Source organism: Planococcus citri, chromosome 4, assembly GCF_950023065.1.
Source record: "Planococcus citri chromosome 4, ihPlaCitr1.1, whole genome shotgun sequence".
Lineage (NCBI taxonomy): Eukaryota > Metazoa > Arthropoda > Insecta > Hemiptera > Pseudococcidae > Planococcus > Planococcus citri.
In genome coordinates, this window is record NC_088680.1 from 2,864,210 (window position 1) to 2,882,447 (window position 18,238).

At 34.2% G+C, this 18,238-nt stretch overlaps 2 protein-coding genes across 3 annotated transcripts in view; one reads left to right on the forward strand and one right to left on the reverse strand.

Annotated features, from left to right (window-relative positions):
- Window positions 1-18,238, forward strand: part of LOC135845062 (RNA-binding Raly-like protein) — a 196,293-nt gene that overhangs the window by 46,391 nt on the left and 131,664 nt on the right. The window contains exons 1-2 of one of the 2 annotated variants that reach the window (XM_065363527.1): window positions 29-48; window positions 3,602-3,774. In XM_065363527.1, coding sequence (XP_065219599.1) covers window positions 3,630-3,774 — 145 coding nt within the window. In that variant the 5' untranslated portion in view covers window positions 29-48; window positions 3,602-3,629. Of the gene's footprint in view, window positions 1-28; window positions 49-3,601; window positions 3,775-18,238 lie in introns of those variants that run through there. The other variant, XM_065363526.1, reaches the window with a different exon arrangement.
- Window positions 9,600-15,844, reverse strand: LOC135842871 (glutaryl-CoA dehydrogenase, mitochondrial). The gene is made up of 3 exons (XM_065360537.1): window positions 15,520-15,844; window positions 14,247-14,824; window positions 9,600-10,700 (listed from the first exon to the last, which is right to left on the reverse strand). Exons 2-3 carry the CDS (start codon window positions 14,797-14,799, stop codon window positions 9,961-9,963), a joined length of 1,293 nt encoding a protein of 430 aa, XP_065216609.1. The 5' UTR covers window positions 14,800-14,824; window positions 15,520-15,844; the 3' UTR covers window positions 9,600-9,960.

The following is an 18,238-nucleotide window of genomic DNA, read 5'->3' on the forward strand; positions in this document are numbered from 1 at the left end:
TTTACCTGCCTGCATCCTGCGTCAAATACGTTCCTATCCCAGTCTCAGGTACAATTCAGCCATCATCATCATCATCTGAATTGTAGAATTTGTATTCGCCAACTCGAACTCTCACGACTTTGCACAGCCCGCATTCAACTTATACGACTTCTTAAATTACTAATTGATTAGTAGATTGGGCGCTGGTAATCTTTCTTTTTTAAATAACTTCTGTTCCATTCCGTTTTGCAGTCTTGGTAGCTCTGTCTTTTTTCCCCTTTTATACTTTGAACCGTTTTCATACTAAATTACCAAACTTTTCCATTACAAAGCTCGCCGTTTAAAGGCGAATGTGTTTAATCCATTAAGGTGGAATACGCTTAGAGAGCCGCAAAACCAAAAATGTCTCGTGCCCGTCGAACAATTCTTGCTATTTGATCCCGGTAGCGAATTTACGGTGTATATGAACCTAACTCGCTGTCCATGAACCTGGAGAAATTTACCTATTTATTATGGATATCGATGGTGAAAATCGAATACTTACAATTTTTATATGTATCTTCAAGCAAGAAGGTGTATTTGTTCGATTTTTCCCATATCTTCCCCCTCCCCCACAAAAAGATCTGAGTTGTGAGTGGAAATTTTTGAAAAATGGGAAGATAAACTGTACAGTTTCCTCTGCAAGGAAAATACTAAAGGGGGGTGTGTTTATTTTATAATTACACAATTATTACACCTGTGGAATCTCAATTTGATGATGAAGTCTTATAATTTACCCAAAAATAACTTGTAATTTACCTAAAACTATTCCTAATTTACCAAAAAATCCTGTAATTTACCATAATAGTCATAATTTACCCAAAAATACCCATAATTTACCAAAAACAAAAATTACAATAATTTACAAACACAAAAATTTTTGTAATTTACCAAAAAAATACTCATAATTACCAAGAATTACCCACCAGTAATTTACTAAAGCAAAAATTACTGGTAATTTACCAAAAAAATATTTGTAATTCACAAAAACAAATTTTTTTGTATTGTACTAAAAAAATTACTGGTAATTTACCAAAAAATTACTCGTACTTCTTCAAAAAATTACTTGTACTTCTCCAAAAGTTACCCACCGATAATTTACCAAAGCAATGATTACTGGTAATTTACCAAAAAAATTACTGGTAATTTACCAAAAAAATTACTGGTAATTTACCAAAAAAATTACTGGTAATTTACCAAAAAAATTACTGGTAATTTACCAAAAAAATTACTGGTAATTTACCAAAAAAATTACTGGTAATTTACCAAAAAATTACTGGTAATTTACCCAAAAATCACTGGTAATTTACCAAAAAATTACTGGTAATTTACTCAAAAATCACTGGTAATTTACCAAAAAATTACTGGTAATTTACCAAAAAATTACTGGTAATTTTCCGAAAAATTACTGGTAATTTTCCGAAAAATTACTGGTAATTTTCCGAAAAATTACTGGTAATTTTCCGAAAAATTACTGGTAATTTTCCGAAAAATTACTGGTAATTTTCCGAAAAATTACTGGTAATTTTCCAAAAAATTACTGGTAATCTGCCAAAAAATTACTGGTGGGTATCTTTTTATTTTTGTTTATTTTCATTTTTGTTTTTGCTTTTGTGTTTTCAATTTTTGTTTTTCTCTTCCTTTATTCGCGTTGCCTATTGGTTTTGCTTGTTTTTATTTTTCTTTGTTGGCGTGCTTAATGGTTTGATTTGTAAAGTCTCCTCGCTCACCTTTGGGTACAGAGGGGCTATTGCCTTCTAATTATATGTAAATGTAACAAGATCTGAGAAATATATTCTATTCTATTCTATAATTCACCAAAAAATTACTGTTAATTTACCTAAATGAAAATTACTGTAATTTACCTAAATGAAAATTACTGTAATTTACCTAAAAATTATTTGTAATTTTCACAAAAATAAAAATTTTTGTATTTTACCAATAAATTACTCGTATTTTACCAAAAAATTACTGGTAATTTACCAAAAAATTACTGGTAATTTACCAAAAAATTGCTGGTAATTTACCTAAAAATTGCTGGTAATTTACCTAAAAATTGCTGATAATTTACCAAAAAATTACTGGTATCTAATTTACCAAAAAATTACTCATTACTCATACTTCTCCAAAAGTTACCCACCCATAATTTACCAAAGCAATAATTACCGGTAATTGACCACAAAATGACCTGAAATTTACCAAAAAAATACTCGTACTGTTTCAAAAATTGATTCATCATCAAATTTTTAAGTACCTACGCCTGCTTTTTCAAAATTTGGGAATACTATCACATGAAATTTATCAAAACTTTCAGGTGCGAAAAAACGGAAAATCGCCAGAATTTGAGTTTTTTCCCCTCGAGGGTAAGTTGGAGGTGGGGGAGGGGGGTCAGCAATTGAATTTTTTGTCGTAGTGTCAACTCTAGAGTCCAACTTCCAAAACTAGGGGAAAATTTAATTGTAAAGTGTAGTCGAGGGGACAATGTTGCCAATATTATTGTTTGAAATGCAAAAAAATTTCACTTATCGTGTGACATATCGTTTCCTACGTTCTCGAGACCGCTGAATACGAATATCGATTCATTTTTTTGATTCACCCCCTCCAACGCTCCATCCCCCACCACCCACCCCCTTCTTAAAAATTGAAAAATGGTGTGACATATGGTTTATTAGGTTTTTGAGAGCGCTGAATACGAATATCGGTTTACTTTTTTGATTCGACCCCTCTAACGTTCTACTCCCCCACCTCCATTTCCTGAAAATTGGAAAAATGCTGTGACATATGATTTACTTGGTTTTTGGGAGCGCTGAATGCAAATATCAACTTATTTTTGTGATTTGACTCCTCCAAATGCTCATTCGTACCACCTTCCTTTTCCCCATTTTCTGAAAATTGAAAATAATCGTGTGGCATATGGGTTTTTAGGTTCCTGGGAGCACTCAATCTGCTAATTTTGAAGTCCATATTGCGTCAAATATTAGCAAATTTGACATTCATGTGAACCTCTCCGGTACAAATAGGTTGAAATTTTCAAATTCTACTCCGCAACTCGTAACCCTAAAGACAGAATCCAACCACGTGTAGCACAAATATCGTATTTACGCTACCGGTATTCGTTTAATAGAAATTTCTCCGCAGTATAGTCTTTTGGCTAATCAGTCAAGAAGTTGAATTGCGGTTTTCATTTGAAAGGACAATATATCTATCGGCGTTGGGTAGTAGTATAAGCTCGAAATGGCAGTTGGATCTATTAGAATGGACGATTCTACAGGTTAATACATCTTTTTTCGACCGTGTGTGAGAAGGAAGCGAGTGAGCGAGATAGAGAGAAAGCCACGCCACTCGTCGCGTGTTGAAAAGAAAATGAATAAAATATGGTCGCAGAGAATGAGAAAGTTTCCGACGATTTTCCGCTATTTTTTTTCTCTCGCCTTAGATGCGGTGGAATTCATCGCATCGCGCCCCAAAGCCTTAGTTTTTCTACTCGTCGTTTAATAATTCATCAGTAGTCGTAGTCGTAGTCGTCGTCGAGTGTTGTTGGCTGCTGCTATAAGTAATGATGGGTAATTTGTGTATGTTACAGCGCGAAAGGCCAGCACGCGTATTTCAAGATGAAGATGAGCAAAGTAGGCAACCAGACAAACTCGCAAGACCCGCAGGCGGTCAATTCGCGAATATTCGTAGGCAATCTGAACACCTTCCAGTGCAGTAAAACAGACGTCGAAAGAATGTTCCAACGATACGGCCGTTTGGCAGGTAAATTTTTTATTCGATTACTACCACGCTTTGGTCTATACGTAGATAATCCCTCTACTCTGCGCCCTGCGCTGACTCGCAGGGTATCTAACTATCTATGTGAACTGAAACACATGCGATAGTTGCATCGCAAGTCAGCGCAACACGACGACGAATATAGAGGATAGAGGAGAAATATCCTGAAAGCAATCGCTATCGTGGGTACTTCGTACCACCCTCTATATAGCTAGATGTTTTCTGGACAAATGTATTCAAATTCGTATTTATTGCCCGGTTTCGCGTGTAAATGTAAATTCCTTCAATTTCCATATTTCCGTCGCAATTTCTCACGCTTGTGTAGCAATTCGTTGGCGTATACGGAAGGCATCCCGGTGCAATAAAAACCGACCAACGAAACCGAGCCCTATTTTCTAAATTGCCATTCGCGGATTAAAATTATTCTATTTGCCAAATATGTATGAACGCAAACCGCGAATTTTTATAAAACAGAATGAAAAATAATCTCCTACCTACATCCTCCGCACGTTCTGCCAATGTTGAGCAAAGTTTACTTACGTGTCGATAAATTGACGAATAACGGTGTTTTTTCGCCCTTTTTTTTTGGCTCGCGAGACAGAAGCGTCGTAAATGTACAAATTATGCTTCGGGTGTCAAATTATCTCTCGTAAATGTGTTATATTTAAGTAAACATCTGCGACAAATCTGACGACTAAATAGGTAAGGTACGAGTATGATGTAACTTGTTGCCAAAATTGTGGCGATGCTCGACGATGCCGGAAATTTAGTACTATCTGGTCGTCGTCATCGTCGTGCTGGTGGTTTGTAGTACGAATCGACCTCGACGAATATTTTAATTTATCGCCAAATCCGAATCATAATGCGATGATGGATTTCTTTTGAATGTTACGAAATGACGTTCGTATAGTACGTAATTCATGTGTCATGTCGTAGGTACTCGTACTTGTTACGAGAGCTGAAAAAGAAACATTACGTGGGCTCGTGTTGAATTTGAGTAGTTTTTTTCGAGTTGAAATACCCCCTACGGGTTATCAGATGGCTCTTAATATAAATTTTAGTGACCCGATTGTAAAATGTGGAATTGAATAAAATTGCGAAGTGCTTCGAGCGAAGGATTTTTTAATTTTGTGCTAATTTTACAAAATGATGAAAAATAATGTTTTCAAAATTATTTTTTATTGTTTCGTGACGCAATTCCAACTCTGATGACTGATGATATTTCAAAGTGCAATTATTTTGAAAAAAATTATGAAAATTTTGATTAATTCTTCGCTATTTTAAAAACCATTGTTTTTAGACGTATTTTAATTTTTCTCCCCAACATTTTGGAGACTGGAAAAAGACTCTCAGAATGGCAGAAAAATATAAAAATTTGATTCCTAGCCCATCGAGAAAACTTCAATTTTCAATTTTTTTTGTTTTGTTTTTCACAAAACAGAAATTAAAATTTTCAAGTGCTTAAGTGCTTTTTTCGATTTTTGGTGAATTTTTGAAAATCAAATTTGGGCCATAGGTAAATGAGGGGAAAAATCAAAATCTTCCCAATTTGACCTAGAACGCTGAAATTTGGGATGTACCCTATTTTCGACCTGCCAAATCGATTGAAAACTGTTTCGGACCGTTTAGAGTAGTTCTGGAGTCTCCAGTAGATTTTTGAAACTCGAAATTCCCTCAAAATTTCATCAAATGACGTTGAAAATCCAAAATTTACGCTGTACTTCAACTTAAGCACGCTATGAAGTCGACTGCTGGTAGGTTTAAGTCATTTTGGAGTCTCCAGCGACTTTTTGAAAATTGTTGGAGTCTGCAGTAGATTTTTGAAACTTGAAATTTCAATGAAATTTTGTCAAAAAATGGAGTAGGAAAACGGAAATTTACTATGCATTACGTCAATTGCGCCGTCTTAGGAATGGGTAAGAGTAGGTGTTAAAATTGTAATACATAGTAAATTTCCGTTTTCCAACTCCATTTGAAAGTTTCAATAATCTGCTGGAGACTCCAGGAATTTTCAAAAAGTCGCTGGAGGCTCCAAAATGACTTGAACCCACCTGAAGAGTCGTCTTCAGAGAGTGCTAAGATTGGAGTGCAGACTAAATTTCCGCTTTTCATCTCCATTTGATGAAATTTTGTTGAAATTTCAACTTCCAAAATCGAAAGAGCAAGCAAAAATTTATCACCTGTCAAAATTTCAAGTGCAAAAGTGCATTTTTCGATTTTTGGTGAATTTTTGAAAATCGAATTTAGGCCAAAAATGAGGGGAAAAATCAAAATTTTACCAAATTGACCAAGAAAGCTGAAATTTGGGATATAACCTTGTTTCGACATGCCAAATCGATTGGAAACGGTTTCAACCCGTTTTGAGCAGTTCTGGAGCCTCCAGCAGATTTTTGAAACTCGAAATTCCCACAAAATTCCATCAAATTGGAGTTGTAAAGCTAAAATTTATTCTAAAAACTAATTTCAATACGCTACGAAGTACTGCAGATGAATTTCAAGTCGTTTTGGAGCCTCCAGCGACTTTTTGAAAATTCCTGAAGCCTCCAGCAGATTTTTGAAACTTTAAATTTTCACAAAATTCTATCAAATGGTGATGGAAAGCTGAAATTTATTCTACAGTCCAATTTTAACACCCTCTGAAGACGACTTCAGGTGGGTTCAAGTCATTTTAGAGCCTCCAGCAACTTTTTTGGAAAATTACTGGAGCCTCCAGCAGATTTTTGAAGCTTGTAATTTCCCCAACATTAATTTATCAAATGGAGTTGGCATGCTGAAATTTACTTCGCAGACTACATGGTGGTTTCAAATGGTTTTGAAGCTTCCAGCTACTTTTAGGAAATTTCAATTTTCCAAAAAAAACACCATACAACCTTTCAAAAAGTCGCTGGAGGCTCCAAAACGACTTGAAATCCACCAGCAGTCAACTTTGTAGAGTATTGAAATTGGTTTGCATAATGAATTTCGACTCTCCATCTCAATTTGATGAAATTTTGAGAAAATTTCAAGTTTCAAAACTGTACTGGAAGCTCCAGTAATTTTCAAAAAAGTCGATGGAGGCTCTAAAATGACTTGAACCCACCTTAAGTCGTCTTCAGAGTGTGTTAAAATTGGAGTGTAGAGTGAAATTCAGCTTTCCATCTCCATTTGATGAAATTTTGTGAAAATTTAAAGTTTCAAACATCTGCGGGAGGCTTCAGGAATTTTCAAAAAGTCGCTGGAGGCTCCAAAACGACTTGAAATCCATCTGTAGTCGACTTCGTAGCGTATTGAAATTAGTTTGCAGAATGAATTTCGTCTTTCCAACTTCATTTGATGAAATTTTGTGAGAATTGCAAGTTTCAAAAATCTGCTGGAGGCTCCAGAACTACACTGAACGGTCTGAAACAGTTTCCAATCGATTTGGCAGGTCGAAAATAAGATATATCCCAAATTTCAGCTTTCCAGGTCAATTTGGTAAGATTTTGATTTTTTCCCCTCATTTTTGGCCTAAATGTAATTTTCAAAAATTCACCAAAAAGCGAAAAAAGCACTTAAGCACTTGAAATTTTGACAGATGATAAATTTTTTCCTGCTCTTTCGATCTACCTTTGTAAGGCTTAAAGAATTTCGTGCAAATCCTATGTTGGAACTGAAAATCTGCGATTTCCGCTGACCAGTCAATCAAAATGGCCGTCAGAAATGTTCCTTAGGACTCCCCCTTTAAAAAAAAAAGTTGTCCCGGAGTATCGGTAGGGGGGTGCAATTGATCCTTACACGGGCCCCCGACTATTATTTTGAAATGGAAAAAATTTCCATGTTTTCTAAAGTTATGAAACAAAAATCTAAAAATGTAAAATTCCTGTTCCCCCCCCCCCCCCCCTTCCATCACTAAAAAATGAATATTGATAAAAATGTACAGAAAATGCAGATTTTGTCCTGTTTTTCCATTTTATCGTAGACCTACTTGTTGGATACCTTATCTTAATTTCCATTTGGCTGATGAAAATTCAAGGGAAGGCTTCTGAAATTTTTATATTTTTTTTCAATTTTGTACCTCACAATCGGAAACAAATTTTAACCCTCTCCCTCTCCTCCTCCCGCACCTTATAAAAATTTGAATATTTCGAAAAATGCCCGTTTTCTCGTTTTTTAAATCAAATTAATTTTGGGAATTTTGAGTTAATTTTCAGCTCTTTTCAAAAATTTGTATTTTTTCAGTTTTGTTCTCTTGAGCGAGAATTTGAAAAAATTCAAGTGTTTTTGGACCGTGAATTTGAGAAAAAAAATCCAAATGTTTTTTGGCGTTATGAAAAAAAAAACTGAAAATGTTAAACTCTTCCTACAAACCCCCCCCCCCTAAAACTCAAAAAATTAAATATTTGAAAAAATGTGCAGAAAGTGCTGTTTTTGTTTTGTTGATTCTGTTTTTTTATGTTATCCTGCTTGTTAGGCAGTTAGACAAATTCCATTCTGTCGATCAAGTGAGGGCATCTTCAATTTTTATATAATTATTTTGACACTTTTTTTTATTTTTGTACCCTTCTCCCTACCGGTAATTTTTTTCAAAATCATTGAAATCCACTTTCAAGAATTTATCTTAAGTACATTTTCATAAGGAAAATATTAAAAATTATTTTTTTTTCTATAGTTCGAGATTTTATGAAGTTTGAAAAAAGTCGTAACTTACCTATTTATTTCTTTTTTCGCATGTCTTAAAAAAACAAAAAAACAAAAAAAACCACAATTTTGAAATTTTTGGCAAATAACTGCTGAAAAAAAACAGCTTGAGTTGCTCCGTGGGGGGGGGGAGGGATTGGATGGCAATTGAAAGCAATTAAATTTCGAGTTGCGTCCAACAAACACAGAAATTCTAAACTCGGCTGATTCATTTTAGTAATAATTTGACTACAATTGAGACCTACGGGATCGAGAGGAGGGGGTCGGTGATTCAGGGGAGTCAAATTGAAAAAAAAATAGTCAATACTCGAACTTGGCTTTCTGAATTTTGATCAAAATTAGAAGCTTTTGTGCTCTCAAGAGGTGATGAAAGTTGAAATCCCGTTTTGAAAAATATTTTGGCTCAAAATTGGTAGGTGTATGAAATGTGTATTGACTGAACTTATAAATTATCACTTCACTGGACCATCAAAAGAAAGCCCCCCCTCCTTCATTAAGTATATAAGACAAATTATATGATGGTTTTCAATTTTCTGTGTGTAAAAAAATCTACCTGAAACGATCGAAAAATTAATAGGAACTGACGTTTTTGAGATCTTTGATTTCACTGACTCATTTATTGTCCTATAAGTTTTTGATCCGAATCTGTACCAAATTCCAAATAATTATTAAATTAGATAAAAAATGAACTCTTGTATAGTAAACAGACGAGCACCTTAGTCATGTACATACGAGTACCAGTGACGTAAACCTACATCTCGTATTACTCATTCTAGCGAATTTTATTTTTACACGACTGCAAAGTCGAGCTCATCTTACCTTTGACCACACACATCTTCGAAGAATTACAGGTAGTAAGAAAAAATATACAAGAATTTGTAAAACGTTATCATTGTTTACATTTCGCGCGAGATTAATTAAAAAAATAACTTTAGCCGACGACGATGACGATGATTATGTTGCTGTTTGCGTTGACGTAATACAGATAGCGTTGAGCTTTTTCGCTCATCATCTGAATAGGGCTCGAAGCTCGAACGTACTCGTATAGTTTGTCATAAAAGAGCAATTAACGTGGTCTAAAGTACCAATTACTCGAAAAGTTGTACACAGTCGTAAAAAATGCCAGTAGTTAGGAATACCGTAAAGACAAAAAATTATGTTCGAAGTTCATTTTATTACGTGGCTCGACATCAGAATTAATGAAAATATGGGCTACGATGAACATAACTTACACACGATATTCTGTAAGGAAAAAAGTTGAAATTAACGTATACTTTGTAGGTTAGGTATACCTACTACCTACACAGACACTTTGCTCTGAAACTTGTTACGAACAATTTTATTTAACAAATTAACCACATGGTGTAAAAAAAAATGAATTAAATTATACACTCGGATACCGTTTTATAAAAATAAGTAGCAAAAGCTCGTAGTTGGTTTTTTTAAATTGGTCGCTCGTCTTCACTTAGAGTTGACTTTTTCGAGTAGTGTCCAGATCACGTGAACATAGTATTTCTATTTGAAAGCTTGAATTCCGGTAATAGATCTGCCCAAAATTAACGCGTGTATATCGTGAGTGCCCTCGTACGTATTCACAGCCTCTAAATTCAACACGTGTCTGATAATATGGTACTCGTCGGCGACACCATTACCTCCGAGCATATCGCGAGAAGTTCTGGCGATTTCTAAAGCTTTACCGCAATTATTCCTCTTGATTATCGAGATCATTTCGGGAGCGAGTAATCCTTCATCTTTGAGTCGTCCGACTTTAACCGAAGCCAGATACGCCAGAGAGATCTCGCTGATTATATCGGCCATTTTCTTCTGCACTAGTTGTTTAGAAGCGAGAGGTGCGCCGAATTGCACTCTGTCTAGTAAATACTGTCGGGCGGTTTCGAAGCAAAATTGAGCTGCTCCGGTTACCCCAAAAGCAATGGTGTACCTGGCGTTGGTCAAGCATCCTAGAGCGCTTTTCAAACCTTCCGATTTGGGTAGTAAGTTAGTTTCGGGGATTTCGCATCCGTCCATCATGATCATACCGGTGGTGTTGGCGCGTAAAGAGAATTTACCTTGGATTTTGGTCACCTCGATGCCTTTGGTGCCTTTGTCGACCAAGAAGGCGCGTATTTTACCGTCTTCGCATTTGGCCCAGATTAGCAGCACGTCGGCTATCGGGGAATTCGTGATCCACGTTTTGCTGCCGCTCAATGTGTATGTTTTTTTGGCCGCGTTGTAGACTGCTTTTGTTCGCATACCTGGGGAAAATACGTGATCGAGATTAGATGCTATGAAGATATTACTAATGCAGAGTTGAAATAGGATTCGTGGCCATAATCTTTATTCAGAATTGGTGAACTGGCGAAGTATATAGAGGGGGTCCGATTCGAAATATTAGTGGATATTCGAACCAAGAGCCCTCAAAATTACAAAAATTGACATGCCACGCCATATTTTTTCGAACTTTTTCTAAAATTTGTCCATTTTTAAGAAGAGGGGGGGGTCAGAGGGACCACTAAAATAATTTTAAATTTTTAAATGGTTGCTTTTATGTTATCTTTTATACTCCTTATACGGGGCAAAAATGATTTTATAAATCTCCTCCCCCCTACTCTTCATCATTAATAAGATTTTGACAGAAATGCTGGTGACTGATAGTTTATAATTTTTGGACAAAATCATCACAATAAAATTGGTGCGAATTTTTGTCAATTGTCAGAAAATAACATCTACATGTTTGTTTCCCAAAATCACCTAAAAAATTAATCTTTTTGTCAACATTTTCCCCAAAAATCTTACTTTTACAAAAAAAAAAAAAAAAGTTGCAAAAATGGCCAAAAATCCAGTCTTATTTTGACCTAAAATCAAGAAAAAAAAACTATGGCACTTTCTGATGAAAAATCTTTGTGCATTTTGCCAAAATTGCTCATAAAATCAGGTTTCTTTTCGCCAAAATTGCCAAAACATCCGGTTTATGATCAATTACACAATGTTTTTATGGGGGGGGGGCTAAACTTACAGTTTTTATATCATTTCTGAAAAAAACTCGATTTGTGTCAGAAATGTGAAAAAAACTGGCGCTTCTAACCAAAACAGTCAACAAATTATTATGCTGATTTGCTAAAATTGTCAAAAACTTGTGTTTTTTTCCAAAATCACCTAAAAAATCAATCTTTTGTCAACATTTTCCCCAAAAATCTTATTTTTGCAAAAAAAAAAACAGGGTTCAGCCCAAACCCCTTTTTTTTGAAATTATTAAAAATTTTGCTTTTTTTGCCATTTATCAAGGAGTAGGTACTTTTTGGCAAAATTAATTGAGAAATTTTGCTAGTTGCCAAAATCGCCAAAAATCCAGTCTATTTTTGACCTAAAATCGAAAAAAAAAAAAAACTATGGCACTTTCTGATGAAAAATCTTTGTTCATTTTGCCAAAATTGCCAAAATATCCGGTTTGTGATCAATTACAAAATGTGTTTGGGGGGGGGGGGCTAAAATTACGTTTTTTTTTTATCATTTCTGATTGTATCAGAAATACGAAAAAACTGGTGCTTTTAACCAAAACAGTCAAAAAATTATGCTGATTTGCTAAAATTGTCAAAAACTTGTGCTTTTACCAAAATCACCTAATTTTTGTCAACATTTTCCCCAAAAATCTTACTTTTTGCAAAAAAAAAAACAGTTTTCAGCCCAAACCCCTTTTTTTCGAAATTATAAAAGTTTTGCTTTTTTTGCCAAAATTGATCAAGAAGTACCTTTTGGCAAAATTAATTGAGAAATTTTGCTCGTTGCAAAAATGGCCAAAAATCCAGTCTAATTTTGACCTAAAATCAAGAAAAAAAACTATGGCACTTTCTGATGAAAAATCTTTATGCATTTTGCCAAAATTGCTCAAAAAAATCAGGTTTATTTTCGCCAAAATTGCCAGAACATTCGGTTTATGATCAATTACAAAATGTGTTTTTTTTGGGGAGGGGGGGGGGTAAATCACAGCTTTTTATCATTTCTGAAAAAAACTCGATTTGTGTCAGAAATGTGAAAAAAACTGGTGCTTTTAACCAAAACAGTCAAAAAATATGTTGATTTGCTAAAATTGCCAAAAACTTGTACTTTTTTTGCCAAAATTGCCAAAAAAATCTCATAATTTGCCAATGTTTCTCAAAAAAGCTTACTCTTATCCACAAAGCTGTGATAAAACATACTCTCTTTACCCATTTTCATCAAAATATTGCTTTTTTTTTAAATTGCCAAAAATCTTTTGTTTTGCTAAAATTAATTGAAGAAAATTTGTCTTTTGCCAAATTTGATAAGTAAAGATCTTGTTGATTTGCAAAAATTTCCAAAAAATCCTACCTTTGTATTGAAAATTCTGAAAAAACTCATTTCCTCCAAAAAAAAACTCTGGTGTTATGAGAATAGGTAAATGAAAAGTCCTGCTTGTTTTCAATACGAGTATTGAAATTTTTCAAAAAATTGTAGATCTGCTTTTCACAAAAATTATCAAAAAAGCTCGATTCTTATTCGTCGAAACTTCTCGAAGAATTCTACTTTTTTCTAAACATGTTTTTAAAAAGCTGCGTTTTGACAAAAAAAAAACTTGTTCTTTTGATCGAAACTTTCAAAAAAATCATGTTTTTTTTTGCCAAAGACCATTTTTTTGTCAAAAATATCAAAAAAATCCGCTTTTTTGCCAAAATCCATCAAAAACTTCAACTTATTACCAAAAAGTTTCAAAAGATGAATAGATTTTAGCTAATTGGTGTTTAGATAAAAAGTTAGGAAAAATTGTTTTTTTTTTTCTGAAATTGTCAAAAAAATCTTGACATATTTGCCAAAAATATCAAAAAATCTTGTTTAACCAAAAATCCGAAGAAAAACTGGTTCTTCCAAACTTTTGATGTGATGTTCAAAATTTTCAAAGAATTTTTTTTTTTGCCAAAATTGATGAAAAAATTGTGGTTTTAGCCAAACTTTGTTTTTTTTTCAAAACTTTCAAAAAATGTACATATATTTAAATGACCAAAAAAAATCACTGATCTTACCAGCAAAAATTTTCCAAAAATCATGGTTTTTTGTCAAAATTGCCAAAAAAAAATTTCCATAATTTTTTTTTTACAAATTTCCAAAAAAACGTTATTTTTTTCTCAAGAAATTTTCAACAGTCCGACAGTCCCACAAAAATTATGCTTCACTTTCTTTAAAAATTTAGAACTAATTTCTTTCTGCCCTTTTCAAACATTAAGTTATCTAAAAATTTGTCGACCTCTCCCCCGTCTCCTAATAGAAATATTTTAGGAAATTTCCTGTTATAAATCCTTTGCAAAAATTGAGATTTGAGGACTTCTAAAAATTTTTCAAAATTTGTGAACTCAATCAAGACTGTTGAAATTTCGCTCATAAAGGTAGGGTTCTGAAACACGTTCATTCTGAAAGATGCCCACTCTTCAAAATTGGACTAAACTAATAATTAGAAGTCTTCGTAGTTGAGAGAGGGGAAGGGAAGGGAAGGGAAATTGAAATTTTTTCGTCCAACTTTCTCAAACCGAGGAGAAGGGGAGGGTTGCATATCTTTTTTCGACTAATTTGCTGCATGTCAGGTTTCGTTCTGGAAGTTAAACAAAAGCATGGTTGAGGAATTTTGGCAATTTTTGATTTTTTTAAATAGGTTGGTAGCATTTCTGTCCCATATTTCCCCTAATTTAAAATCTCAGTTCGACTTATTGTTGGGGAACCCTGTGCCAATCCATTGAAATAACACCAGCTGGGGAAAAAACCACTCGTACTCGTATCAAAACATGTATTTTTACCTGCAGGATCGCTTCCAGCATTCGGTTCGGTTAACCCGAAACAGCCGACAATCTCGCCCTTCGCCATACCCGGCAAATACTTCTCCTTTTGTTCTTCGCTGCCGAGCTCGTAAATAGGTTGCATAACCAGAGAGCCTTGCACGCTCATCGCCGATCTGTAAGCGCTATCGACGTATTCAATTTCACGAGCGATTAAACCATAAGCAACGGAAGAGACGCCCGCGCAACCGTACCCCTTAAGGGTACAACCGAATGCGCCCAGTTGGCCCAATTCGTTCATGATGTGTCTGTCGAATTGCTCGTTTCGATGAGATAATAATATTCTGGGCATGAGTTTTTCGCGACAATACGAACGGAATGTGTCTCTCAGCATTATTTCGTCTTCGTTTAATTCGCTCTCGACGTTTAGCGCATCTTCTAGTTGGAACTTGGATGCTGAAGATGTTAGACGGACGGTTTGAGAGAATTTTCGACGTACGGGTGTCTGAGTCTGAGTCTGGCGATGGCATAGTTCGCAGAGGGTTTTAACTAAGGATATTTTTGACAGCAACATGTTTCAAATTTCAATGGTCGAGCATCTGGAATTAGAAAGCAAGCGGAGAGTTGAGAAATTAAATGTGGTCAGATGAGCATGTTGGTACGAATGCCAAAGAGTTGATTTTTTTTCTTCTGAAATAATCGTGAGGACTGAGATTTGATCTTTCGGTTACTCGAAAACGTGTTTACCCTTTTGATGTATGTACTCTCTTTCAATAGTCTACAGAAAGGGGGGTTCAAAACACGAGACGTTTTTATGCTTGAGACTCAACCTTATTTCTCTAGCTAAAAAGTCTGATCGTTGAAAAGTTGAAATTAGGTGCTATGGATGGACGAATTTTCAAGGGTATCCCAAAATTTACCCAACTAGATTCACGAGATTACATTTTCTGTCTAGTTTGAGAAAAATTGCCCACTCCAAAATTCATCTTTAAAATTCAGGGTCAAAAAATTTATATTTTCAAAATTTTTGAGATTTTTTTTGGAGTAAAAATAAAAGAGATGCTTTATTTTTTTGAATCCGTTCAAGTCTCAATCAAAATATGGCGTCGCAACCGGTTCACGACGTATTGTTCGTGGTGACTTTTAAAAACTAATCTAGTGAAATGTTCGATAAAAGGCTACAAAAGTGTTGTCTAGACAACACCTCACAGTCATAGAGCCGAGAGAAGAGTTGAAATTTACATCAAACTATGCAATCAGGGCAAAATTACACATGTAATCTAACACAACTTACCAAAGCAGTGAGTTGAATATCAAGGTTACGTTGAAATAATTATATTCAAAAAACTAACTCGTACGGTTCAAGACGACATACGAACGGAATAATGCGAACACATTCCACGTAAAAATATCGAAATGAAACTGTATAGCTAAATGTACCACAACAAGTATCACTTGGACTTAATTTTTATCTTTATGGCGAACATCACACGAATAATAATTTGTAATTAGAGAACAAACCTACTGCAAAGAGCACAAATATTCTGGTATTTTTATATCATTATCAGAACCAGAAAATAATATTTTTGCTGTTATCACAAAACACGCCACAGCCACAAGGTAACCGAAAAGCAGTTGGCATAATATGCGCGATAGAGGTGCGCGATGCAGTGATGAAGTCTAATGACGTCATCACACATCGTACAAAATACTAAAACAGCTGTTACTAGTTGTTGCGAGCGAAAGAAAACCGGAATGATCAATGCACTTCGATATTGAATGGGGTGACGTAGTGCTCTGAGAAATTTGTACAATGTATTTTTGCGTGCTTATTACTCGTGTCCTTGAATTTGTTTGCGAGAAGGATTTTTTTTCCATTAATTTTGATTGATAAGGTCTCTTTGATTGTGAACGAAAACGTCTCATCACAGTTTGAAAATTAATTTGACCGAAATTGAATTCATTTTTAAGCGATTTAGAATAATATAATTTCGAATATCAGTGAATTGTCATGTAATTTTGAATCAATTCTCAGAAAATTTTACGATAATTTCATAAATTAGAATCGATTTTCGTTCAATTTTAAGATCACGCAATTGCAAACAGCCCCCTTTACCCACCCCCTTAAAATAAATAAAATTATTATGAATGATTGAAATTGAAGAAAAATGATCAAATTTGTAAAAAAAAAACCTGTCAAGAATAAAGATAAAACATTTTAAAAACATAAACTGTCATCAAATATTACAAAAATTGCACAAAAATGGATAAAATCGCTAAAATTGACGAAAAATAATATACGTTTAAAATACCATTAAAACTGTACACAGCAATGCGAAATTTGACAAAACGTAAAAAAAAAATTGAAAAATAAAAATTGGTCAAAATATGTACTTACAAAGTTGAAAATGGGGAAAAAATGCAAAGATTCAAAAAAAAAAAAAAAAAAATGGTGAGAAAAGAAATGAAATGAGCAAAAATTGAAGGAAACTTATCGAAAATTCAGAATAAAATACATATACAGTATGACACAAAAGTAATGCCCATTGGCTTTTATCTCTAATTGTAAGTGGAAATGAGCCAGCGAGATTAATGAAGCGGCGTTGAGTAGGGAAAAATAACGGCTTTCAAAAGCTCCCTTGAAAATTTCAGACCCATGCACAGGGTGTCCACAAATTGAAAAACTGGTTTGGTCCAAAAATTCAAACCTGTTTTTATTGGCGCAATGTATTCTACACACTAAAACGACAGAAACATGATATGAATTTTTTGAAACTAGTTCATTAATTTGCAACCAGTGAACAAAAAATACCTAAAAATTGTGGAAAGAGAAAAATGCTTGGAACAAAAGTTGCACCATTTTCGCTGATCAGATTTTAAAACCGGTTCATTAATTTGCAACCAGTTACGTATTAAAAATCACCTAAAAATTGGAGATTGAGAAAAAAGTGTGAAACATAAGCTGTAAAGCATGAAAGATTGAACTATTTTTGCTAATCAGATTTTGAAACTGGTTCATTAATTCACAGCAAGTCATCGAAAGTTACCTGATTGCAAACTAATTGGCCAGTTTCAAAATTTTTCATGCTCTAAAACTTTTGTTTCAAGCTTTTTTCTCTATCTCCAATTTTTAGTTGGTTGTCAAAAACTAGTTGCTAAATGCGAACCAATTAAACTGGTTTCAAAATGTGATTTGACAGAGTTGTGTAATTTTTCACGCTCTACAACTTTTGTTTGAAGCTTTTTTTCTCTATCTACAATTTTTGGGTATTTTTTGTTAACTGGTTACAAATTAATAAACCTGTTTCAAAAAATTCATATCACATTTTGTTCGCTTTATTGTATAGAATACATTGCGTCAATAAGAACCGGTTTGAATTTTTGGACCAAACTGGTTTTTCAATTTGTGAACACCCTGTGCATGGGCCTGAAATTTTTAAGGTCGCTTTTGAAATCCCCTATTTTTGCCTACTCAAGCCTGCTTCATTATTCATCTTGCTAGCTCTTTCCACTTAGAAATAAAAGCCGCTGGGCACTACTTCTGTGTCTGTACTCTGTACAAATGCCATCAAAATAGGGTAAAATGATGAAAAAAACTGTCTGAAATTTACAAAAAAACCAGCCATTTTTTACAGAAGTTTTTTCAGTGGCCAAAATCCAATTAATGAAAAATGAGAAAATTCTGCACAAATGATAAAAAAAAAGTACATTAAAAATTGCAAAAATCAGACAAAAACTTCAGGTAGAGTATTTTAAAAAGTTTAGACTGTGAAAAAATGAAGCAAAGATTAAGTATGTTGTGAAAATCGTGATTTTCTTTGGCTGTTCCATAACTTTTGGACACTGCACTGCAATGTGCTATTTTTGCTTCAGTTTCTCTCGATAAAAGTCGACAATCTCGTATTGAAAATCCTCCAGTTTAAAGATCGATTTGGTCAACTTGGAAGGCAATTTCTTCTTGTCGGTTTTGTTTGGCCTCATCTTATAGTTACAACTTTTTGATGAAATCCATC

What these genes read in the sequence shown, in the direction of transcription:
- LOC135842871 (XM_065360537.1), bottom strand. Translation starts at nt 14,799, where the DNA reads ATGTTGCTGTCAAAAATATCCTTAGTTAAAACCCTCTGCGAACTATGC. An exon ending in TGCTGGAAGCGATCCTGCAG is followed by an intron (nt 10,701 to 14,246) that starts GTAAAAATACAT and finishes TATTTTCCCCAG; the next exon opens with GTATGCGAACAAAAGCAGTC.